Source organism: Haemaphysalis longicornis, unplaced genomic scaffold, assembly GCF_048455015.1.
Source record: "Haemaphysalis longicornis isolate Haplotype H1 unplaced genomic scaffold, Haemaphysalis longicornis Haplotype H1 scaffold_77, whole genome shotgun sequence".
Taxonomy (NCBI): domain Eukaryota; kingdom Metazoa; phylum Arthropoda; class Arachnida; order Ixodida; family Ixodidae; genus Haemaphysalis; species Haemaphysalis longicornis.
The window spans coordinates 50,561-77,481 of NW_027526439.1; the positions used below are offsets into that span (position 1 = coordinate 50,561).

The 26,921-nt window shown below is 46.9% G+C and overlaps 1 protein-coding gene across 1 annotated transcript; it reads right to left on the reverse strand.

Annotated features, from left to right (window-relative positions):
• Nucleotides 1-741: 741 nt before the first annotated feature.
• Nucleotides 742-26,818, reverse strand: LOC144148110 (uncharacterized). Its single transcript, XM_077679699.1, has 11 exons — nucleotides 26,583-26,818; nucleotides 26,423-26,514; nucleotides 26,246-26,355; nucleotides 25,912-26,098; nucleotides 21,294-21,398; nucleotides 20,292-20,368; nucleotides 15,521-15,637; nucleotides 15,097-15,202; nucleotides 12,319-12,487; nucleotides 8,979-9,070; nucleotides 742-1,044 (listed from the first exon to the last, which is right to left on the reverse strand). The coding sequence occupies exons 1-11, from the start codon at nucleotides 26,680-26,682 to the stop codon at nucleotides 892-894; spliced, it is 1,308 nt and encodes a 435-aa protein (XP_077535825.1). The 5' UTR covers nucleotides 26,683-26,818; the 3' UTR covers nucleotides 742-891.
• Nucleotides 26,819-26,921: the final 103 nt, after the last annotated feature.

Consider the following 26,921-nt stretch of genomic DNA (forward strand, 5'->3'; position numbering starts at 1 on the left):
CAGCGCAGAGTTGTCATATTCCAGCACTCAGGTCAGTGCCATGTGGTACGCACCCTCGCATTTTAAAAAGCCTTTCGTCTTTGTGCCGTTTCTATTTTGTACAACACTCAACAACAGCAAGGGAAATATATACGGGTGGGCTGTTTCATGTGAACTAAAGATTACAAGTGTTTTACAAAAAAGAATAATAGACGATGATGCAATCTTTGATCGACTGAATGTAGGGTTAAAGCGCCGATGCAGTGCAGCCGATGAGGCGCGCCGTAGTGGAGGGCTCAGGATTAATGTTGACTACCTGGGGATCTTTAACGTGCGCCGAAATCTCGTACACACAGGTGTTGTTGCTTTTCACCTCCATCAGAAAAGCGGCCGCCGCAGCCTGGAATCGAACCCGCATCCTCGTGCTCAGCAGCGCAATGCCTTAGCCACTGAGCCACCACGGCGGGTCGATGATGCAATCTTGATGCCAATACTTACCCTGATTTTCTGATGAGGTAATCCTGCGTGCATAACTGTACCTGGCACACAAGAATAGTAGGCCGACAAATAGTAGGCCGAACCCAGAGAAAGCCAAAAAAAAAAAAAAAGAGATGCTTCAAAGTGACCGTTTTTGCAGCACAAATGAATCAAATAAATCCTAATTATTACAAAAGTGGCTGTGCTCCCTCTTCAATGACAAAACTTCCGGAATAGGGACGTTGTGAAGAACATATGAAGGCAGCAAGGACGTCTTATGGTATGTACAACTTTATTAACAACACTATTTCACTCAAAAATACACCACGGCTGGGGTTGAATTTCCGCAGCAGCAATAAAACGTCCTTATTCACACAAAGCAGCTGCTACACGCAGTACGCCAATACAAGCCTTCTTCATACAAGGCGAGTCCACTTAGGCAAGCATGCCCAGAAGATTTCTGAAAAACTTTTGGTGACGTTGGGAGACCGCCTCCTGCCTCAGCTGGGACAAGATTGCAGGGTTCTCACTGAGACTGCGTCTGAAGGCTGGTAGAACTGCTGCGATGCTTTGCAGAAGTGTGACAACCTACGAGGAAAAAGTTGCCTGTTGTACTACATGTCCGGCATTCGTGCTGATTCAGACGTGGCCTTACTATCTGCTCCCCCCCGCCCGCCTTCAAGAACTTTCTGAACTAGCAATCGTAAGCCTACAATGAATGTCCTTCACACCACTTTCCTTGTACAGGTCACCCTAGATCATCAACTGAATATAGCAACAACGAATTTAATATCAGGTGAACACAACTGTATCCTTAGCCGTAATTTATTTTGTTCTTTGCTGCATAGTTCACGGCACTGTACAAAAGTACAGTGGCAGTGTTACAAGGTCTCCTTTTCCCACCACAAAGTGGGGTCTAGCTCCTTGCAGTAATGGCAGGCAGTGCCATGGCTTGGTACTCTCATACCACAAATAGACCACACAAATGAATTTTTTAGGGGTTTGGGAATACCAAAATTTTTGAATACGAATTTTATAAGAATAAAGGAAAAAATCTTAACGCCCCTTTCTGGAAGAAAGACAGTTGAAATGCGAAGCTTTCTCCAATACAAATGCAAAGTCCACAATCAGCCAAAGTCCAAGTCTACAACAACACTGAGCTAATTGAATGTGACGTTATGATTTTGTGTCTATTAGTTTGTGATTGGTTCATCCGAATTTGCTGATTCGGTTAGATTTGGGCTCCTTCACCCGCCGCGGTGGCTTAGTGGCTAAGGCATTAGGCTGCTGAGCACGAGGTCGCGGGTTTGATTCCCAGCCGCGGCGGCCACTTTCCTGAGGGAGGCGAAAAGCAAAAACGCCTGTGTATACGAGATTTCGGCGCACGTTAAAGATCCCCAGGTGGTCAAAATTAATCCGGAGCCCTCCACTACGGCGCGCCTCATCGCCTTCGTTGCGTCGGCGCGTTAAACCCCACAATCAATCAAAATCATTCAAAGATTTGGGCTTCCCATTGGTTAAGTGTGCGGCGTGCCATCTCGGTGCCTCTTAGAGAATCACCACCACTGCTCAACTGAATGGCGCTCAACCGAATAGTCTACCACAATGGAACCCGTTATACGTGTAAAGACATCTTCTTGTTTATGTGGTGTGTGACTGATGCGCCTCTTGTGGAAACCCACTGTAAGATGGCTTCCCGGCAGCATTGTTTGCTTTCCTGCAGTGCATTCTTTTCAACACTGCCACAATTGAGACATAGAAACCTTCGCTTTGAAAACTGTCTTCGAATATTGAATTGCATACTGAATCTGTGTAGCCTTAAAAATATACTAAACAAGACAAAATAAATAGCTGAAACTGCCTTTCGGTACGCTTCAGCAGGTTAACACACTTGCACTCATTACAAATTATCGTGCAGAATAAAGAATTAACCCCTCAGCAAGTTCAGAAAGTATGCACTCTGTATGCGCCTATCGCGAGTAACTTTGAAGTGCTTGCGACTATATATGTTTAAAGGGACAGACAACCGATTGTTGACGCGTATATGTTCTCTAGCTCATATGAAAGCCAGCGTTTTATATAGCCCGGTAACCACAAGCAATTTCTAAACAAATTTTGGGAAATAATTTTAATTTGGCAGCAAACTTCCTGAAATCGGAAGGGTGGTGGTTCGTAGTGTCGAAAATTGACACTACAATATGTGTCCCTGTCACGTGGCCTGCAAAACTAGCAGCTACTGTAACTGCTGAAACGTTTATTTAAGTATTGAAAACCTTTTAATACAAGTATTTGTACATGGTTAAATTGTATATGTATTTCTAAACATTATTTTGAAAATTTTAAAAACACGCCGCCCACCGTCGCTTGGGTGCTCTCAGTGTGGCTAACTGAGCCTCCATGCCCAGAATCAACGGCAGCGTTCAGTAAACAGACCCAGTGAAGGAGCTTTGATGATTCTGCCTGAGTCAGGGGCGTTTGTTCTGCCAAAATATTTGATTTCACTTTCCAAGTACGCCAACGGCAGCTTAAAAAAAAAAAAAGAACGACGCGCCCGAAGAGAATCGAACTTTCCACCTCCACAACGTGAAGCCAGATTCTGCCTATCGTCTATCCCAACAGATGGCGCATTTGTGCAAAATAGACCGTTGCATTAAAAACACACATAAAGGAACTTTCTAGAAAAGCCTACGATTCAAACTTTTTTAGCTGGGAACAAGTTTTTTTTTTAATATCGTTTTTTCATTTCGCATACAGACAAAAGTATGTTGCCGAGCTACTCTAGGTCATGGTTGCCAGCATTATTTTTGGGAGGGACACATATGGCTCGTAGATCTAAAACTTTCGATTTAAGAAGTTCTAGGGCACATCAGCAAAACCGTTTCTCGTCAAGGGGCTTTAAGTGATGCCCTTTCATTTGGGATAGAGAATATATACTCGACAAAAATCGGTTGTCTGTCCCTTTAAACGAAACCACGGAGCAAGAATAAGACAGGAGGGGAAACGGAGCACCCTGGAGAAGCCTGATAATGTCACAAGCGCTAGGCGAAGATTAAGTTTCGGGCATCTGGTGGCAAGCGAAGAAACTGCATGGCCATTGCCATGGCCAAGCTAAAGCAGAGGTGCGCGTTCTGTTTGTGCACGCCCAGTACAGCCTGGCTGCAGCCACGGAGCAGCCGCGGCATCACGACGGCACTTCGCCAGGCCGCTGAAACATTCCGGGGCCGAAGCGAGTGCGTGCGCTCTCCTGTACTTCCATGGAATGAAGAGCCTGCCTTCGTGATTGTTTAATTTTCGGGCATTAAACTGGCCAAATGCCTGTATGAGTTAACGAATGGTGCTTTAATGCGATTTCGATGCTTCTTTTGTGGTTTCCTTAAACGAACTGGACTGGACTGGATCGACACTGTCTGGGGCAAGAGACTGGGGGCTTTGCTGTGACTACCATCGCTGTTGGTGCTTGACAGCTTCAAAGGGCATCTTGTGGAGAGTGTGAAGGAGAAGCTGTGCGACATGCGGACCGACCTGGCCGTTATTCCGGGTGGCCTAACATCTGTCCTGCAGCCCTTGAATGTGTCGGTCAACAAGCCCTACAAGGACTACATGCGCAAGATGTACGTCGAGTGGATGGCCAGCAGAGAGCACAGGCTCACTCCCACTGGGAGGATAAAGCGACCGCCAACGGAGACGGTCTGCGAGTGGATCGTGGCAGCGTGGGACATGGTCTCACCCAGCATCGTGGAGCACAGCTTCAAAAAGATGGGGCTGTCGAATGCACTAGACGGAACTGAGGACGATGTGCTTTGGGAGGGCAGTGATGGCGGCCGTGACGACGACTCGGAGTCGGATTTCTCGACGAGCGATTCCGACTAGACCACAACCAGACTGGACTTTTGTAGGTACTTTTGACTGTGTACTTTAAACTACTTTCTGTGTACTTTTGACTGTGTACGCGTTTAAATAAACGAGTATCGTTCGCTTTTGCTATCATACTCGATTTTCTCTTATTTGTATAGTCCATGTTAGGACCGTTTACACGTTATTTTGGACTTTTCGCATTGTACCCGCGTAATTTGCGCACCCCCTTTTTGAGGCCCTAAATTCGCGAAAAAAAGTGTGCAAATTACGAGTAAATACGGTATATGGACACGTTTACACGGCTACAACAGAAGCGCAGTGAACACCGTTTCAATTGCGCCCCCGCCACGAGAAGAGTGAACAGCACACTATGCTCCAATGTGGCAGCAAAGTCACAGCGCCTGCTGGTATGGACACGTTATCTCGCCCCTGCACTAGGGCGAGATAACTGCGCCCCTGCGAGATAACGTTTCAATTTCGCCCCCGCCACGAGAAGAGTGAATAGCACACTATGCTCCAATGTGGCAGCAAAGTCACAGCGCCTGCTGGTATGGACACGTTATCTCGCCCCTGCACTAGGGCGAGATAACTGCGCCCCTGCGAGATAACGTTTCAATTGCGCCCCCGCCACGAGAAGAGTGAATAGCACACTATGCTCCAATGTGGCAGGAAAGTCACAGCGCCTGCTGGCTTGGACACGTTATCTCACCCCTGCACTAGCTCGATGCGATGCACTGCTGTGCAGTGCAGCCGCGTAATTGCGGCCAACTATGCAGTGGGGCCACCCTTTCAAACTCGAGTCACCAAAACTACGAAAAATAGGAACGATAAGTGCCCTCATTGAATGGCGGTGCTTTTACCTGTAGAAAGGGGGCACACTGCACGGTACTACCATGGCTGCCCTTAACCCCTCCACATGAGCGAAGCTGGGGCTCTGCTATCTGCAAGCTTACTTCATCTTTTACAGACACAAGAAGCACTGGATTGCAGATAACACACTTGCAGCCATCAGAAAGATCTTGCGTTGCTCATATATTTTGTTGGGGCGTGCGTACATGTGTGGGTGTGCATGCACTGGTGTAGCTGTAGTGTGGAATAGCTTTGCATGTGCCTTTGTTTGGTGTGAGCAGATGAACATCGGTGGCCGATTCAGAATTTCGCTCGCACACGCACGTGATCTTGGTTGCTCCGCTACACTGGCAACGGCAAGCTGACGCTAGTGCTGTTTCAACTGGTACTTGGTTCTAATGCGCATGCGATTTCAGGTTGTATTTTCCCAGGTAACAAAAAAAAGCAGCGCGTTTGAATAACTTACACGTACGTGTTGGAAAATGCGCGGCACGCATATACCGTATTTACTCGCGTAATGAACCCACTTTCTCCCACAAAATTCGGCTTCAATTTCGGGGGACGGTTCATTATGCGAAAAAAAGTTGCAACAGATTTTTAAAAGTTGAAATTTCATACAACAATAAAGACGCTAAGAGAATGGCTGTCATAACCTTGCCTTTCTAGTAAAAATACGTAGGTAACTATATAACGATATTTATTTTTTATTCACAACATGCTAGTGGCTTCCTCTTACTCGCCATTGTCCCCCCACTCGCAATGGAGCTGTCCTTACTAAAGTCACTTGCCGCTCCACATATGTCGTCAGCCCACAGCGCACAGTCTTCTGTACCATAGGCACTCCAAAACTTCTTATCCCACACAGGGAAACTTCCCTTCTTTGGGCCCATGAAATACGGCGATCCCTGTTCATCGCCTAAACCTCTTGTTTTCGCCAGTAGCATACACACACTGGGTCAAAACTGAAGTGCTGCCCAGTTGCGTGGTTTCCATGTGCTTCAATGCATGCTCCACCATTTTCAGTTTAAAACCGGCTGTGTAGCTCACGCACGTACTGGCCAATCGTACGTTGCACACCACCAGCACAAAAAAAAAAAAGGTTGGAACACAGCTGAACAAAACCATGGCGCGTAATGACAAAGTCACGGAACAGCACTGAGCAGGGAAGGAGCGTGGAGTATGTTTCGTGCTTTGTTCGCATGCCGCAGCCCTTTCGTGGCGCTGTACGCAAGATTGTTTGTTTTGTGCCCAGCAGGTAGCGTTCCGCAAGCGCGCAATTTTTAAATTGTGAGCCACGGCATTCGTGCTCGCGTCTCCGGCTACTGTTTGAAATTTTTTTTGCTAGACTGAATTTTTTGCATTTCTGCGCATCTGTGGCCTGATATCAAGTTACTGCGATCGTCTAAGGCATTAGCAGCCATGCCGAGATAAAAACATAATCCCACTACAATTTTTATGCAAGGTGGCAAGACAGTATATTCTCAAGAAGAAAACTGGCGGAGGGGTAATTATGCAAGTGGTTTCATTACGCGAGTAAATACAGCAATACATTACTCACCTGGCTTATCCACAATATTCATACATTCAGGAATTTTCGATACTCATTTTTCGAATCGCATATGCTTCGAATAAGAAGAATATTAAAGTCGTATTCGAAATTTCAAGTATTCCCGCACCCATAATATTTTCTTAGCTCATATAGAACAAACTGAAGGTTGCAGTGCTACACAATGCTCACAATCATGCATTTAGGGTCAGGGAATACTTTTGCAAAACAGAATTGTTTCAGTCATCCTCCCTCCCCCCCAGACCATTCGCAACTGGAACTTGCCCTGCGACATCTTATCTCTTATATCAAATTATTAGTTCTTTTTAAAGTTGATGTAACACATTTTGACTGCTGTGACACTGTATTTCTTTTCGTTCTATGAACCCAGTGATTTCATGGGTGCTTGCTTGTGCGTTGTATCTGCATTGTACAGATGTTGTGTATGTTTGATATGCTCAGGGGTGAGACAGCTGCGCATATTGCGCCTTTCTGATACAATTCCATTTTCTTGCGCCAAGCTGCTCCAAAAGCACGAAAATGGCGAAAATTGCGCCAAACTGCTCCAGAAGAGCCTCAACGGCACAGATTTTGATGCTCATGTCAGTTTCGGCGGGGACGAAAGCCTCCCACATCCCGGTCACCGCTTTTATCGTCGGTCAATCGCAAACACAGGAATGGCACAAATAGAAAGACTGAAACGAAGCAAGCAATAGCTTCTAAAACTCGATTCGCTTTCCGTCCGGGTTCGCTGAAACGGCCTTCTCGATTAGGCATCGCTGTGGCAACAAACATGGCCACCGCCTGATCTGGCTGCTATCAACGCGCTCAGTGCGTATCGCCGATATTTTCCCTCGTTTATTTTACGCTATCAGCTGGGTTCCAGTCTATTCATTCTATCTGTTGTGGCTCTGAACAGTGACGTTAACGCGGGGATATGGTTTGAGATTGGTGCCAGATTACAGGAAGTTGCGCGGCTCGAAAAAAAAGTTCATTGAAGTGTGGGGCCTACCACTTCGGCGTGGTTTGTCCTTGAGTGCGAAATGCGGTGCGTGCGTCTATAATCGGGTTCGTGAAGTGAATTTTGTGGCTGGTTGTGCTGTTGTAAAATGCTGAGGTGTTGCTTTGCTTCGAAGCGCGATCGCGAGCCTCGGGGATGGAACGGTCGACACGAAAGTTGATTGATTGATTGAGGGGTTTAACGCGCCGACGCAACGCAGGCGATGAGGCGCGCCGTAGTGGAGGGCTCCGGATTAATTTTGACCACCAGGGGATCTTTATCGTGCGCCGAAATCTCGTACACACGGGCGTTTTTGCTTTTCGCCTCCATCAGAAAAGCGGCCGCCGCGGCCGGGAATCGAACCCGCGACCTCGTGCTCAGCAGCAACGCCTTAGCCACTGAGCCACCGCGGCGGGTTCGACACGAAAGTTGCGGGCTTTGCTGCGGCGCCGCGACCTGTTCAGCCAGCGCCCAATAGCTGCAGGACTACAGGTTGCCATAGCACGCGACTATAACACTTGATGTATGTAAAGTGAAATTTAATGCCAAAATCTGGGTGGCTAAACAATAACGCTACTCAAATGGCCATACGGTGAACCTGCGCCCCGGGACTCACCGTGCTCACCGGGAGTCGTCTGGGCACTTGGGCATTCGTAGCCGTAGGGGGATTAGTTCCGCGGACCTGCCTTCGCCTTGTCTGCGCCTCCTCGCCCTTCCGCGCGCGCAGACCGGTCCGGTCAACCCGGTAACAAAGTAACCAACAGAACAGACGGACTGCTAAAACTCTCTAATGTTAACGGCAGTTTTGTTGTCAGTGTTGCGTGCAGGCGCAACACAATATCACCAGTTAGGAAAAAAGTAGTGCAGTTAGTACTTTGTGATACTCTTAAAAACTCTTTCAGGTAAGGCTGTTTGAGTGTTCTGTGTATTCAAAACTGATTGAAATGTGCACTTTACCCTGCAAATTGCTGAAATAATGATTTTTTAAGCTCACAAGACGATGTATTAAATGTCCCTAACTGCTCCAAATCAAGATTCTTCTGCTCCAAAATCGAAATTTTGCTGCTCCGAAAACTGCTCCCAAATCTGTTTGGGCTGTCTCACCCCTGTATGCTGGAAGGCTGATGTGTCGCTGATTGCAACTTTGTATTATTTTGTTTTGTGCGTCCTCCAGCTGTAATGCCCCTGGCATTGTGGGTGTTGGATAACTAAATAAAAAAAAACACACTCAGCTAAGCAGTATAGGCAGACCAACAGGGAGACCCTACCCACCTCTTCTATGCAGGCTGCTCCTGGGTTGAGTAGAGGCACAATGCCTGGGGTTGCGTTAGTGATGGGGGACAAGTCACGTTCACCAAGCATGCCTGAGTGAGAGATAGGGAAAGAGATCCACACTCAATACACACCAAAGTAGCACAGGATGCTTGCTCGGAGTCAAACTAACCAGTGGAGTTTGAATAAGGCATGACAGAAAGGCATCGCTCAATTTGAGTGAGATCCGTCAAACCACTTTACTGTAACGTAAGAATAAAGATAATATAATGGGCTATTTCATGACTAGAGAGCGGATCTTTAGGCACAAGAAACGAAGGTTTTAGGCGCCCATAATAGGCGCTGAAAAGTGTCGTTTAGGTAACATACAGGCTTAATTCATGTGGACAAATTTCTGACTTGCAATGAAAACAGCAGAGCCAACTATTTTGCTGTGGGAAAGCAATTACTCGTCTCAATGTTTCATGGTTTGAAGTTGCGCCTCCTAACATTTGATATTTGTGTGTGAAAAAGAACGCTCAACCCCCACCGATGCTGGCAAAGCATGCTTGCACTTAGGAATGCTCCATGGTCTAATTCCATCTCGAAAGTTAAAATGTGTGCTGCTCAAAACCTTTGGCAGTTCCTTTAGCACAGGGAATCCAGGAATTTTAAGTCCGAGGCAGATTTAAGCTTCGGAATTACTCTGTCAGTAACCGGTTCTTCGGAAATGGCGGTGTACCTGTCTCAGACCTTCTAAGTGAGCTCAGCGTTCTGAGGCAGAATGGCACCCAAGTTCTCAGCTGCTGAATCCTTTCTACTAAGAACCTGAAATCATCATATGAATGTGCCAAGTCATGCTCATGTAGCTTGGTGTAGAGTAATTTGGGCGGCAACGCTTTTGTCGATTGCAAAGCTGTTAATACTACCAAATTGTTTGTTTTGGTAGTTGTTCTGCCCTTAGCTGAGTTCCCCAAGGGGTGACAACGGACTCTGGTGGAAAAGGCACAATCGGTAACTGCTCCTCCAAGAAACGTTGACAAAACAGAAGGACCTTCTCAGCTCCTCACAGTGCCAGTGAATCCCACAGACAGTACAGCGAAGTGAAATAATTCTGGATAAATTACTGAGTCATCCTGTCCTACAGGAGTGGATGACTAGAGAAGCTGCTGCGAATAACAACATTCAGTAACTACGCACCATATACCGATCACAACGTTAAACAGCTTGCAAGATTCTTTGCAACTAACCTTTAGAGCTAGGGTTAAAATGCCCTTGAAGGTTACCCGGTACAGCAGACCACTGCTGCCGTACGGGATAACAATGGCTGTCGCGACTAGACTACTTAAAAGTTCCAAGATGCTCCTTCCATAACCTTCTTCTTTCATTCCTTCATGCTACATGCATATTGGCAGCCGGCGATGAATCCATGATCGATAGATGACTGTGCCTATGTCCGTGGCATCAAGTTGAAACCGTCGCGTGTCAATGTTCACATGGTGTTCCCCTGCGAGGTGCCTTTGACCTTGAGTGCACGTTGCTGGCTGTGTTGCGTTCATTGTCTTGTTTGCTTATGTTTACTGCATTAGCAATGAATAGGCAAAAGTTTTCGCCGTTGATCCACACATCAGAAGAACATAGAACGAAAGAGTTCATGCAGAGACGGGTGATGTCAAGCCCACGCGGCGGCAAGGTTGGCTGTAGTGTCGCTGCGTACAGCCCTGTAACGGCCTAGTTGCTCGGGGTGACGTCAGGTCGAGATAGCGGTGGCTCGAGCGTGGGGTTCGTGTCTCGGCGTGTTCGGCATGGTGTGTGAATTCTGCCCAAAAACGACGTGCGACAAAGGCTGAGCTGCACGGTTCTGAACAGAGAACTATCTTAGCAGAACATAGACCAAGAAAACCCCAAAAAGGCATAGTATCTAGCACAAAAAGTCATATTTAGGCGATAATTAGCCCATAGGCCCGGCCCTTTTAGGCACAATAAATGTTTGCTTATTAAAATGCTTAGTTCCTGCATATATGTCAAATAGACTTGATATGGACTCAAGAAAAAAAAAAAGGATTTTGCCTAAAGTTCCAGTCTCTATTCACGACACAATGCCCAGTCAGTAGACATTTCCGACAAGTGAACTGGAGGAACACAGACATGCCATACCACTACGACAGTCCTGACCCATGTGTGGTATCCTGACTTTTTTGCTCAATAATTCACGATGTTCTGTTTTTTGCTAATGAGCGCCATAAGATGTATTTTGACTCACTGCAAATGCAATTTCGCGAAATGTACCAAGTACATTCGTTTCTCCTAATTGAACTAAAAGCCATTTCTGTTGACACCAACCTTCATATTACTGGATTCAGCACCACTGCACAATTCTATCACGAAAATTTTTTGCACCTAAGAAGTCAGTGCTCAACGATCTGATACTTAAAAACAGGGTCATGTAGTCTAACTAAAATTTCCCCTTTCACAGTGGAACTGTATATGGCAATGATCCAATACTTAAAAACAAGGCCATGTAAACTAACTGAAAATTCCTCTTTTACAGTAAAGTTGTATATGGCTAGGTTCTGACCAAACCTTTGCCTGTCAAGATAGCCAGCCGCGTATGATTGAATTTTCACCTCCAAAGCCAGTGTACAGTGCTCTGCAGCTCTCACTCTAATGTAGGTAACTTAAAAAAACTGATACTGAAATTGGCCGCTGAGACAACTCTATCATTACACCCAGTTTCAGACATCTGTCATAACTAGTTCACAGCGAAATTGAAAATGTTGCCCAATTCCCATCTTTCGTAAATACGTGGCCGTCTAAGCAGGGAGTATGATTACAGAAAAACGGCTGCAACTTTTGTTTTATGGAAACTATCCCAAAACAAATTACATGATGAATGGCTTCTAACACGCCTCTGACCCAAGGCCGAGTTTCATCTTTTTTTTCTAAATGCGTAGTGCAGAGTGAAGTCGAGGTGAAGTCGTCTGTGTAATTTCCGTCTGCACCTATCGATCTTAGCTGGTCTTTCATCGGTCACAGTAGCGAAAGAGCTATAAACTCTCTCTCTCTCTCTCTCTCTCTCTCTCTCTCTCTCTCTCTCTCTCTCTCTCTCATCTCTCTCTCTCTCTCTCTCTCTCTCTCTCTCTCTCTCTCTCTCCTCTCTCTCTCTCTCCTCTCTCTCTCTCTCTCTCTCTCTCTCTCTCTCTCTCTCTCTCTCTCTCTCTCTACACCCCCTAGCTTCCTTCCATCTCCCCTCCACCCCATGCATTGAATTGACCGCTGCCGCAGCCACGAAGCATGGCGGCTGTGCTAGGCCCCACCGTGTGCTCTGCTTCGAAGCGCCAAGCAAAAACGGGACACGCACCTGCGAGGCAGCCCACGAGCCACAGGGCTTCTCTGCGTAGGTGGAGAAAAGGCGCTTGCAGGAGATGACCCAGAGTGGTCACCATCCCGGGCGTGTCACCGACGGCCAGGGCCAACTCCGGCCACCCACTGCTCCACGTGGACAGGCAGGCCACCAGGGATGTCAGCACCTGCAGAGGTTGGTTGGGGCCCAATCACATGCAGGGGAATGTTATGTGTGCACACTAATTTGTTTTCACTGTAAGGGGCGCATGACACCAGAAGTGTTGCGCCATTTTTTGCAATGTTAAAGGTACGCTAAAACTAAAGGCTAAATGAAATTTTGTTTCAACTCAAAGATTACTTGTTAGCTCTCTTGGCTTTTGTTCGACGAGCAACGATGCGTTATTTTCTGAGAAATAAGAAAACAAAGCTGGTATTTCTCTCACCCGCTACCTTTTCATTTTTTTCACGACGTAGCCATTCTGTCACAAACTAGGAGTGATGCACCGGCAGTACGGGTGCGTTCTACAGCATAAACGCTCGCAGCGGCAGTTTTGACATCTCTGAGCCATGGTGGACTGCGGCACGTTTCTCTCACCACAAAGGCTGGCTTGGGTGTTTACGATCTTTCACTGATGGAATGAGAAACGCTGTGAAACTCTCGAGCGGACGGTAAGCCCGTCTACTGAGGATTCCCAGACCCCATCCAGCTGATTACCAGCAAAGCCTCATTAGAAGCAACAAGCACTGTTTCGAATATCAACCCCAGCGTCCCGGGCTCCCTGCTAGCGTCGTTCAGGAGCGTGCCTTCGTTTCACCGGTCGTCTCGCGATTACAGCCATCTCATATTATCTTCTCTCGCGTGGTACCAATCCAGCGTGAAATAAACTCTTCACGGCAGCCGTGTCGGCATTTGCTGCCCACGCTCCCCTTGGCTTGAACATAACAAGGGCAGAGCAACGCACGCATTACAGATTATCAACGGCGGCTCGAGGCGAGCGGGTGGATTGGTCAGCCAACCACTCGAAGTACGTTCATTTTACGGGTGATTATGTTCAGACCGGGCGCACCTTACCGATAGCAACACTTTAAATAAAGTGTTACTCCTCCTCCTACTTAGATTGGAAGCTCGGGCGGCTCACTTAATCACCTGCAGTGCATCTTGTTCCCTTTGCCGATTGTAATGAAGAGGCTTTAGCTGCTTTCTGCCAAGTACATTGCTTGCAGAAGCTTGGGCATTTAGCGTCGTAGGTTACTGACTTCGCTAACTGCACACCACTGCTTTTCGAAGACGAAACTGAATGCATGATGGCTGACTAAACAGTGAGGGAAGCGGCCTGCCTCGCAGTGTTTATATAAAAGCTGAAGCGTGTGTTTTTTAGATGCGATGAGCGCATGGAAAGCTTTGATTTGTTTTCAATTCACGCGCTCAACCACTTTGGAACTGTTTATTTCAGGAAAAGATCTATACAGTCAAATCCCGCTATAATGAAATTGATGGGACGTGCGAAAAACTTCATTGAAGCGGAAATTCGTTCAGGCGAAATCTGCCCCAGCACACCACGGAAGGGCAAGAAAAAAGCACCGTATATTATCCGCATCATTGACAGCATAATGCATGTTTAGAAAAAGGATTGATGTGCAATTGCGCCGTGTTTATTCGGATAACAAACGTACCAATGGTTATCTGTTTTTTTTTTACCTGCTTGTAAAGAGCGCGTTATGGGGGGGAGAAGGGGGGTTGAAGAAATGCAGTCGCAAAACATTACTGCACAACAAAGCATACCTGCCGAGCTGATTACTTGCAGATAGCTGCTCCGCGGTCGGAAGTCCCCCTCTCACTTGTGCCAGGCACGAGAAGTACCGTTATCTTATCCTCCATGGAGTTACCCCCTCACTAGGCACAGCAGCAACTGACCTTGGCAGGCAAGCCGCGCGCTTGCATTTGTCGCCGGCGCGCGCTCGTGACTAAGACAGGATGACACAGGTTCAAGACTAAAACACGAAAACATTATTCTTGCTTTTGACTTTCAAGAACTGTAGAAGGAAAACTGCAACGACAGCTGCTCACAATGCATACATGATGGCGCCGCACCAGCAGCAGAGCACATTCGCGCTATTTCAACTGGATACGGATTGCCTGTAGCTCCCGCTTGGTGGACCGGGCCTGTGCCTCATGTAAAGACGGCCAGCCACATCATTATAACCAGCAAACGATTCCGTCCATCTATGAGTTGTTTTTGTTTATGGCTGGTAGCGGAGGCACGCGGCGCACGTTTTCGGAGAAACTAAGCGCCTTGAGTGTATAAAAAGTTACAGATAGCTGGCGTTATGCTTGATTTTATTGTAAAATAATTGTTCAAACCCAGCCCCAATGAGCGAAAATTTCATTGAAGCGAAAGCAAGCCAGACAAATGGTTCATTGTGGCGAAGACTTTGTTGCATAGCTAGCTGACGGGAAATTGGAAATATTTCGTTGAAGCTGGATTAGACTGTAGATGGTTCTCCAATGAGCTCTTGCTGTTTACCCCTTTTGTGACATCCCAAACCGTAGTACCCAAAAGCGTATGGTGCGTCGCCCCCTGTCTTCACGTTTCTGGCATTTTCTGCCTTATTAAACAACTGCTAGTCGCGAGACTGGTGTATTTAGATTCTTGGCACCATAATCCATCGATACAGTCCAACTTGTTTCCAACCTTTAGTGTCCCTTCAGGGAATTCAGAACACTTCGGTTGCAGACATTTCATTCAAAGCCTTCCTGTGTTTGAATGCGACAAAAACAGCAAGCACCACTTACCCCAGCGTGCTCCGTTGGTGCTGCGGCATACTGCACAACTTTCCCGGCAGTCACATTACACAAGGTTGTAGTGTAGCCCTGAAGGTCATCAAAGCGCTCCTTGTCACTGGAAAGAGACAGAGGTCATGTACGCTCTGTGATAACTGGTCCGCATAAAAACGACCAACATTTGCCATCCGTGGTGCAGTGCTTCAAATGCCAGCAAGCACACGTAGGAAGTAAGTACAGTCTGCATCGTTGCCGACTTCAACGCTGTCTCCACGAATCAATTTATGTTGTTGTCTTCACGAGGATTGAAACAGGGCTTAACATGGCGAATGGTACCTCAAGATGGCAACAAAGAGATCTAAATGGAAAATTAGAACGCACCCTAGGTTGCAAAGAATGCCAAAGGAAATGCCAGTGAAACAATGCGCAGGCTCACCAGCCGCTGTAAACGTAGAAGGCTGCCCAGCCCAGGTGCGCTAGGAAGTCGGGCTTGGTTGATTTCTGGTCAAACAACGGGCACAAGTGTTTGAGAAGCCCCTGTGCAATGAGGTCTCTGGGAAGCAGAGAACAAAAGGCATTACTTTAGAGCAGTAACAATAATAATCAAAATGATAATGATCAGTTGAATGACTTTATTTAATACTAACAGTAACAACAACAGTAATAAAGAAGACTCCCGCTAACCTAAAACATGACTTGCCGTGGAAGCCGAGTGGGTAAAGAAGCGCACTCATACATAGGTTTGACTGCAATCACTGAGAGCTTTCTTTTTGTCTAATGTGGAATATCAAACAAACGTGTACATGAATGAATGCCTACTGATATGCTGTTTGATATCAACAAAATGTCCAGGTGGCAAACCACAAGCCATTGCAAGGAAGGCATAGCGATCACAAGAAAAAAACAATCAACAATTCATATACTGTGCAGATTTAAATTCAGATGCCTTTTGGAAGCATGCAAATTGTCTTTATAGACATTGCAGGCTTTGCAGATTTTATACAAGCCCATATAATCAGACTTTCTTCCAAATCCACAAAAATGAACAATGACCTGCACCAAACAAGCCGAACATCATCTTTCCAGTTTCGCGTAGCAACCCCAGTATTTACTGGGAAGAAAAAAGAAAATGTGATGGCTTCTGTAACTCAGCATGACTGAAACTTTCCGTGCAAAGCTGTTGAAAATTTGCCTGGCCCCCAAACCCTTCTCATGACTGCGCATGAAAGAGGGCTGATCTTTAAAGGAGTACTGACAAGAAAATTTCGTGTTAAGCTTTTTTTTTATGGCTGCTATGGGTGCCTCCAAGCCAACTAATCACAGAGTGGCACATTTGACAGGCAATAGCAACGTAAATAATTATTTACCACTTCGTTTATTTGTGTCAGTCTCAGATTCGATTAAACGAACACTGAAGTGGCTGCCATGACAGGAGGGCGCTCGTGACGTCACCGTTCTTGTCGCACCGCTGCCAGTCTAAACGTGCGCACGAGCGCTCGCGCGCGCACCCAAGCCAGGCCTGGTTTCCACCATCTCCATGCATTGAGCAGCACGAATTCAGTCCCAAAACCTTGACGTGATACACACAGCAGAACAGCGTGTGTCAACCGCAGCCAGTGCATCGGCCATGTCACAAGAACCATCACGTCTGCAGCTTGGGGCCAGAAGGAGCAGATGGCGACATGCTGATGCCTAATTGCGGAACGGTATCCTTTCTGAGCTTTCTCGTGTGCGCAAAGATTAAAATGAATTTAAAATACGTTTTACTGAACGGTTACTGTTGAAACTTGCTGGAAGATATCTCCTGATAAAAAGGAAGCATTTTACATAGTTACCCCAGCTTTGAAATTTCACGTCCGTACTCCTTTGATGCGTTACAGCATTGCAGTGATATATTTCTGCAGTTCAACCTTATTCAACGAGGTGTAGTCAGGTGTTCCAGACAAATGCTAGCATTAACACACATGCGCACAAGCACACTACAATGGCTGCTAAAATTTTTCGTGTGTACTTGCTTAATAACTCAGTAAAGAGTGAAAAGATAAGAAGCTTTTTAAAAAAAAGGCGCACTGAAGATCACAACAGGGGCAGATCCAAGTTCACCTCTTAGGAGGGTGGAATGGAAAGTGTCGTGTTGGAGCATTTCCACCAGAAAAGAGTGGGAGATGGCTTCAACACTTAAGTGTGCTTCACTACTACATGAAAACGCATTGCTGGGAAAACGTTTTACTAGGAGTAATAAAAGCAGCCTTATATAAATGAATGAAGGCCCCACGTTTTCCTACGAAATGCCACATGCATGGTACCCTTACCCTTGCAGTCGTGCCGATTCTGAAAGGGGCACTGACACAAAATTTTGAAGCCGAGATAACTTCGGAGATAGATTGGTGGGAACACACATACATCATCTGCAAAATATCAGCGGCGAATACAGCCTAGAACATATTTAAAATCAGTTTTGAAGTGTGCGAAACGCAACCGAGCAGCCAGCAGAGGACCACACGCAATTGTAAATAAACAACATCCAAACACGTCACGAGTTTGTGTTTGCCGCTTCCGCACTACCGGCGTTTTGCGCCGGCTCGCGCGGCTCGCCGCTCCAATCGGAGGGCCGGAGGGCGGAGCTTCTGCTCTCGAGAACGAACGACCCGATCGTTGGCGGCGGAGGCGCCGTGATTTCATCAGCTAATCGGGCAGCTGGCCGCGACCAAAGTTCTACAGCGATTCCAGGCACTCTGTTTCTATTACAGTTTATTACCATTGGATGCGAAAACGCGCCGGAGGCACGAAAAGCTCACTGAGCTAGCCGCACAGTCGCTGTGCAGGCGGCGGCCACGGCCGCGAAGTGGCCCAGGCCGGCGCAGGTACCTCGAGTGATAGCTTGTTACCGCTGCACGAAATTGTCCCCAAGTCCCGACCATGGTGGCTTACGTGAGAAAGGAGTTAATGATGTGATGGCGGGTTGCATTAAAAATTGTCATCTGCACCGCTTACGAGAGCGGCACTCGAATATCCACCGCAGTGCTGAGCCGAACACATCTGTAGGCGGACCTGTAGGCAGACCGGCCGGCTGCTCCCAGCGCGCGTCTTGCCACCCACCGTCTCGAGCGTCGCGCATCGTTCTTTAGCCGCGGTAGCATTTGCACTCGCAGCGCCTGCGTCACATCCACGGTCACTTTTTAATTAAGCGCCTCACGAGATCAGTACGTGGGGGCATTCGCAGAAACTGCCGTCGATGCGGATTCGACAGTGCTACGGCGGCTCTGCTCTGTGATATCCCTCCGACGGTCACGTGGTCAGCTTTGTTCACACAAAATCCACAAAATCCATCGTTTCGCGGCACTCGCTGAAACCGAAACTGCGACTGGCCGCATTGAAAATGCCTCTAATTAAACAACTGTCGCACGCTGAAGCAAATGAGGTTTCTACAGGTTATAAGTAGGTCACTAGCTACTTATCGCAACACAAAAAACAAGATGCAAAATTTTTGTGTCAGTGCCCCTTGAAGGTACCAATCATCTGCGCTTACACTATTGTCCCGATTACATGAGTTTACTTGACCGATTGCCCATTCATTTTGCAGGTATAAAGTGTCACAATGTTTCGGTAAGGCATTCGCCAAAGAATGTTTATGAATTAATAAAAGGGGGAAGGCAGACGACATTAATTTCCATGTTGTTCGTCTCAATTTTCTGTTTTGCGTTCACATTAACTTTTGCAGTAAACTTCTTTTCCTTTATGTATAGGTTGTATTCAATGGTGATGCACGCATGCAGGCAACCAAGTGAGTGCACCGTCACTGGTTACGTCGGGTTCCGTTATTTGGTGGCACTTGTTCGTGCTAAGCACATGATGTGTGTTGGACGTTCCAAACTCTACCCAACCAAACGCAAAGTAATGCCTTGACTCCATTGTGAGTGCGATTAATAACATCTCTGTTGACACCCGCATTGATAATGGGGTTGAAACGGAGCAGACGACGCACGCCGGTGTTTTTTGTTTTATGCGGCGTGCGGGGGCAGGGCCACAAGCCACGACATGTCCGTGGCGTTTCGGCCATGTCCGTGGCCAATTCAGGTATTGCCAAGCAAAGAAATTGACAGTAAAAATGTTTCAGTGAATACCACCTATACAGAAAAAGGAGGCCTGGGCTTGAACTATGTGGCTTTTGAATGTAACAAACCATGCGCCCAACAGCCTTTTTTTTTTTTTTCGCAGAAATCCCAAAAAGTAATGTTTAGAGCAGGCTTTTAATGTAGCAAGATTTGACTGGTTGGAAATTTTTCGTACACAGTGGCAGCAGTATTAAAATCTTATCATTCAACCACAGTGCTGATCTGAGAGAGGGAAGTTGCCTGCTTTTAGTTTGTGAGGATAAGACAGAAGTTTTGTTGTTGTTACTTCTGCAGTCATAGTTACATTGTGTAGTTACATATACATTTTGTAGATCAGTGCAAAGTGGTAATAACATGATTGCCTTGCTCAGACCAGACTTTGAAGTGTTAATTTCCTATTCATTCTAACTACCTCCTTTTAGTAGCAAGCATTTCATCTGGCGAGAATAGAATACTGCAGACACTTTGAATTTTTCGAAACTCACAGTTACCTATTTCAACTCGTGCTGGTGGCATGTGATATGTGCATTATTAATTTACCATCGAAATAAAAAAATGCACTTGTTTACAAAACTTCTGGCCAACGTTATCGAACCTCGAAGAGGCCAACTTATTCTGCAGCGAAACTATATATAAGCATTCCCGTTACAGACCTAAAAATTTTTTTTAATTGCTTTGTATCACTAAAAAGTTCACAAAGTTTTAAAGGGAGACAAAAGCAGGGCTCTGTTTTGGTGATTCCCGACACAGTGAAAAGAACATGAGTGTCTACATTTGTGTTTAAACAAAAAAAATATTAATTCTTTCGAAACACTAGCCACAGTCCATGAGATAAGCTGCGCTTAAGGGCTCTGGAGTAAATTAAATCATACAGTGCTTTGCTCCAATTCATTCCACCTTCAAGATTTCCCGCAAAGTGATTGTTCTTCAAACTTTCATTCTGCCAAAGCACGTGACAATGAAATCAGGTGTGCAAAAGACAGTCTGCAAGTTCCCATTCGCTGGGCCAACCAAAATCCACTCTGAGACTGTGAATACAGACACCAGCAGAAAGTGGCCCAAGAAAGAGATGTGAGATTTGACAGCACTCACTCTGCGTTTGCTGTGGGAGACTGCGCGTAAGCTTGAAGTGCAAGCACAGCCATTTCAACCACTGCAGGGTGCGCACTCTAGAAAGAAAAAGCAAGCACAAAATACGAATGAACCACGAATCCTGTCAACAGCCTTTAAAGCAACATTCTAGTAAACTTGACAAACTGTTGTTCTCGTACCATTATTAATTTTACCTCCCACAAAGTTTTTAGAGCCACCGTTTATTTGCACGTCCAGGAAGAGGAAACACTGGGACCCAGTTGCAGTCGCTAAGAAAGCTGCCACAACGGCGTCACAACACTTTGCAATGCGGTTAATTCACCTTTAGTTGTAAAAAATTTGAGGATTGCGTGTTTCAAGGTTATAGTTGTGACTTTTTCTTTGGTCACGTACAGTTTAGATTGGTTAAACCTGCTCCCAATTTATTAAATCCCACTCTGCGGACTCTCCAGTCCAGCTGACATCCATAAATCCACAAGAAAGATCATGCAAATGAAAGCAGCACTTTTCAACGCGTGTTTTTGTGACAAAAATGCTCGTAGATTGGCCAAGATACATCAGAACTCTGTCTACACATTCTAGACTGTAGAATTAACTAAAACATTTATAAATCTCTTCACCCGCCGCGGTGGCTCAGTGGCTAAGGCGTTGCGCTGCTGAGCACGAGGTCGCGGGTTCGATTCCCGGCCGCGGCGGCCGCTTTTCTGATGGAGGCGAAAAGCAAAAACGCCCGTGTGTACGAGATTTCGGCACACGATAAAGATCCCCAGGTGGTCAAAATTAATCCGGAGCCCTCCACTACGGCGCGCCTCATCGCCTGCGTTGCGTCGGCGTGTTAACCCCCACAATCAATCTATAAATCTCTTCAGTGTGTGCCTTAAAGGCGACACGTGGTTGCCCTAATGAATCCACCCTCACATATCTCTTCTACAATGTGAACGCAGACAACAACATTGAACCAGCCCACTCAGCAAGAATATCGCAACACAATACTGAACCAACCTGCAGCGCTTTGACAAGGGCATAGCCCGCCCCTTGGAGCCTCAGTAGGTCTCGACATGCCTGGCAGTCCATCGTGGCGTTGGCCAGGAACCAGGCCGCTTGCTCCTGCAAACCACACAGCGTCGTTCAGACTTCTGCCCAAGAAGGGAGCAAGGGTACGGAAAACAACATATCACGCTTCCATGGGCACAACCAGATCGAATATTCAGCAAGGGTATGGGTCGCATTTCTATTGTAACTCACAGTGCAGCTTATGTATGAAATGCGGCAGTGTAGTGTCCCTTTATCTGCTGCAGGGCAGAAAAACGCTTACCTTTACAATACCGCAACAAAAATAGGACAGAACAAAACAATCATAATAAAAATAACAAGGTGCACAACGAGATATACACCAGGGGTGGTATCCTCGAGTTTTGTCCCTTTTGCGCCCCTTTCAAAAGTGTCCCTTTTGGCGAGCCCTGATTGGCTAAAAGCAAACAACCGGAAGTGACGTAATGCAAGCGCAACAAACCTACTGCTAACGCCTCTATGGCCAACGCCCACTGCTTAACCGGAAGTACGTCACGATGAAAGGGACTCAAAAGGGACGTTTTCAAAAGGGACAGTTACGAGAATACCGCCCCAGGTGTAAACATTTGTCACAAACAAGGGCAGAAGTGGGGGGGAGGGGAGGGGGTACTGCAGGCATTGGTCATGGCAATACCTGCAGCTAGTGTCACTGAATAAAGCGTAGCTTATTTAGTGGCTTCAGCTGCAGCCGTGGATGCAATGCAACTGAAAGTGCCACATGCTATTTCACGGTGCCCCACATTGTTTTTGTTGTTATATTATGGCTGCTTTGTTGCATTTTCTTTTTGCTACGCCACTTGCACTTCACATCCCATGAGCGTTTTCTTTTTTTTTTTAACTGTAGCCACTACCAATGCCAGTGCCATCTTTTTGTGATGTCACGCAGATGTCTACTTCGTGTTGTCAAACGAAAAACGAAAACTATTCGTTCACCTCTGGAATGTCCGCACCAGAGGCTGTTCTCTTCTGTTACTGAAAAACCCACATGCTCATTTTATAGCAAAGCTGTCTATAGTTAGGTTCTGGAAAAAAAATGTGTCCGTGGATTTTAACAATATACAAATCGATATGCGTAAAGCCAAGCACACCCAAAAGTTGGCGTTTTGTGTTTCCCCCTTGAAAGGCTACTTGCGTGACGCGTTGGCTGGTATTTTTTCCGTCCAACTTGAAGGGCTTTCACAGCGACATTTTGGCTAGTGTTTTTCTAACATAAGCACACGCACATCACTAGTTGCTCATGCGCTTAATGCGCCGTGTGGTTGAGATGTCCTTTCTGTGCTCCTCTGTGTGAACTGCCTTCTTCTGCCTGAAAGTGGTGACTCCCACCACGGAAACCTTACGGACAGACCTACTTCAGAGACTTACATAGACTTCAAGATTTCAAAACGCTGCACTCTGCCGTGACATCTGCTGACAGTGGACACTGTGTTATGTACTAACACTTCATCATAAGTTGCAGCTGAATGCAAACTTGACTCAGAAGCGAACAAAAAGTGCAGGGCTGGTTCTGCCTGAAGGTGGCATCAGTGCACAATTTCGAGATTTGTTTCAGGCAGTGCAAGCAAAGGTAATTTTATTATACTACATACTTTAGCTAAGGGATTGTGGCAGGATACGGGAACTGCAGTGTTAAAAACAACAGTCATAGGTTAGGAAAACAAATTAGTGTAGAACGCATCCTAGTTGAAGCTAAAGGAAAAATGTGGGGCTGGCCACGAGATGCGTAGGACAGACAACGAGTGTTCTGCCAAATAACAGAATGACTACCAAGGTGGCGGATGAGAAGCAGGTGATGATGGAAAGTTCACAGGAGGATGGTGTCACAAAACTGAAGAGCCAAGAATAAATGATGCATCAAAGGACCATTTGGAGGTCTGTGGAGCAGGCCTTAGTTTTGCTGATGATGATGAAGAACATGATGATGATGAAAGAAAGTGTCCTCGCTGGGGTCATTAAACCACCCCCTGACTGAGACTCAAATGTTGCTAACCTGCTTTTTGCCTATTCTGCCAAATCTAGTGGCCTTTTAGGCGCAGCCCTTTGACGGCCGTCTCTGGGCTGTGTCATCGCCGTTGTGAATGATGGCAAGACCGACGAGTGAAAGAAAAAGGGAACGATGAAAGAAAGCAAAGGAAGAGAGTGTTGTGAAATCAGGAGGGGAGGCAGTTCGCCGTGGCGGCGCAAGCCAGCACTCCCCAAAAGCGTGCGGTGGGTGAGAGGAGGGGGCAGTATGCTGTGCCCGCACAAGACGCTCGATGGCACAGCACTTGGCCAAAATGTGAGCGGGCATGCGCATGACGATGGTGTGCGTGCTTTGCCGAAGACGCGGGTCGCGGTCCCTTCCCGACACGCACTTCGTGCCGCCAACGCAGAAGCTCATCATCGCTGCTGTCGAGAGAGCCCACAAGTGAGTGCTGCCTGAACGCACTGCTGCTGCGCCCAAATATCGCATTAGGAAGTATGGTAATCACTGGCCAATTTTTTTTGTTTTTTTTTTGTTCTTCTTATATGTGGGCTTGATGTTGCCAACAACTGCTTTCTAATTTCTAAAAATCTTTTTCTGCTGAAGTAATTTGGAACTGAAACAGTCCCGTGTAGTGTAGTCCGGTGACAGTGGGAAGTGATTGCGGGTACGCTGGGGATACATACATGTATATGTACGTTTGTGTGAAATAAAATTAGTTGGAAGTTAGCGCTGTGTCGTGTGTTCTCTCTCTGTCCTCGTTCTTTTTGCGCTATGAATTCGTCAAGAACGTGTAGTGCCATACTCATAAACCTTGTGGCGTTGACCAGCACTGGCTCGAAGACGGGCATCATAATATGTGTGCCGTACTTGTAAAGCTCGACAACAAAATCAGGTGTCACGAAATTTCCATACCCGCTCGCACATCTGTTATGCATACGGGAGATTGCGCATTGTCAACTTACCTCTACCTTGCGCGTGAGATTTACGTACAGAAAAGGGTCAGTTTCCTAACCTGACTTCTGCCTTTTGAGTCGTATACATTTCCCCCACCTTCAATAAATTTCGGTTAGAAGTTAGCACTTATGCTCATTTTGTTTGTCCACGTCTTTTTTAGTGTGCCAACACTGCAAAAGTTCTTCATAAACTCGAATCGTTCCTTACAGTGGACTTTGGTACAATGAGTACACGAGGAAGTGGAAGAGGGAGGGTGAAGATTGCGTAAATGTCCTTATTTTCGCTGTTTCGCGAGGCAGTGTTATCTGAAGATTTTGTACTTGCGAAGTTTGAGAGGATACGGGGGTGGGAGGCTGTGTGCACAGTGTTCCCTGCAAGTGCATCACATCATTGGCCCTGAAGAGAGGCTTTTTTGGGAGGTCAAAAGAAACAAAAATTAAAAAAAAAACAGCCAGTGGGAAAACTTTCTTGACTAATGGTCTGGACAAGTAGCGTCGGGTGGTGCTTTGCCCTGTGGCTGATTGCAGGTATTCAAGCTGGGTAGGCACAGGTGATAACCTCCATCAAACAAAAGAAGGGGTCCTTAAACTGCTGCTTTCCATTGATGGACAGCCACCAGAGCCACGGGAGGTGGCATTTGAGGAGAGCGGCGTTGACCTCCCGGTTGTTCCTCACCAGACTCTGCTTTGCCTTTTGCCACATACTCTCAATGTTCTGGGCATGGGCACCGGTGTCGGGGCCAACGAAGTCACGTGTGCGGTTAACCGTCTCTCACACTTAGTGCATGTTGACGCTGGCGACATTCACCAGGTTCGGTGGACGCCACCAGCGCTAACTCGTCACTGTGGATGGTGGTTCCCAACTAGATGTTATCAGTGATTTTCTCGCCATACGTGCCAGCATCCCGCTTGTCAAATTTGAAGAGCCACAGCTCGACCCAGGGCCCTATGTCTACCGTGTCCCTTATCCGTCTCCAGTCAAAAATCGTCCTGTTAGCATTCCACTTGAAAGCACGAGGCACTCGTCAGCTTGCACCATCTGATTCTGCCCTTCCATTGTGAGCCACGCGCGTAACTCCTTTTGCACCACCTCTCGTACAAGGCTGCGCCAATCAGTGTGCACCTGTTCGACAGCTTGAACTCACCGTGCGCGAGTTCTTTGGTCACATTGATGCACAAGTCTTTCATCCCACTAAGCGCCAACCACATCACTTCTTTGTGGGAAAGCTTCACGTTGGGGTGACCAAGGCGGTGCCTAAACGCAAAGCAGCTGTCCGGACCTGGGAGGCCTTGCAGCTCATCACTTCTCTTGAGCTGCGCAACGGTTGCAGTGGAATACCAGGCGGGGACCTTTCGCCGACTTACGTTCGCAGGTCACGACTTCAACGACACAGTCCAGATCGTTGGTGGTTAAACTCGAGCTGTCCACAGATTCTCCGAAGCTCATTTGGAGAATCTGGGCAAACAGTGGTGGATGTAGGGGACGGGCACAGTCGATGCAGAAATGCATCCTCTTGTCTCAGAAATGTGTCGGGTTGGCAACACCGAGTATTGGGTAGGGGGTTATTTCGCGACACCAGCGAGGACACTGCCTGATGCCGTAGTAATAGTAAAAAAGTAATGCCCCCACCTGTAGGAAAGGGCTGCTGCCGTTGAGAAAGGTAACGACGTAGGGCCCAGCCGAACGCAGCACGCGATACGTGGCCTTGTGGTCCCCACACACCAAGTTTGTGAGGCACGCCAGGGCCTCCAGCTGACACAATGAGTCGTAGTTGCGAAGGGCGACAGACAGCAGTAGTTCCAGCGCATTGTTGCTCCTGGATGGGAACACAAGGGCTACGTGTCAAAAGACGCGACCTTCCCGACGTTTTCACACCGCATTTTGGTATCAGTTTCTGTTACATTGTTTCGCTTCCCGTGATTTCGTATCAATAGATGTGAAACTTTCGATGAAAAAGCCTTACTTGATGAAGCGATTGATATATTCGTCCCCAAGACAAAGGGAGTTCTTTAGCTTTCTCAAGTAGTCCTTGTTGATCCGCTGTTTCTTCATATCTTTCAGGAGCGCTTCAAACTGGAATGACATGAACCTGCATGACTGATACGTCAAAATTTCCGAGCTCAATGAGAACGACGACTACCTCTTCGACGGGCACTGGCTCAAACTCTTTTAAGGGAGGCACAGAAGACCGTCGGTCGTCGACCAGCTTTTTCCGCCGTTCCCTCTGCTCATCTGCGTGTGCAAAAGCATGCAGAGGATCACTGAAACGTTCTCTCATCGGTTATTTAGTTAGTACGCACCGTACTGCTGACTTCTCAGAGTCTGTCGCATTTCATCCACCACACTGTCCCCACACGGCGCTGGCGTTAGAATGCCGTCTTCGCTAGCGTTTGAAATCATGCCGTATATCGGATCCTGCGTTTTGCAACTCAGCAACGCCAACTACGCTAATTACTACGCTGCTCAAACAATTTATGACATGAAGGCCGCCATTTTTTCAAGAACGGCTGTCTGTTGGCTTTGGTTGGCTCAAGGTGGCCTGTGCTTGCACGAACCACTCATTAAACTGTTATTAAAAGTTAAAAGGTGTTGAAAAATGCTTGTGCCAACATATCACGCCTATCTGAAGAATAAAAATT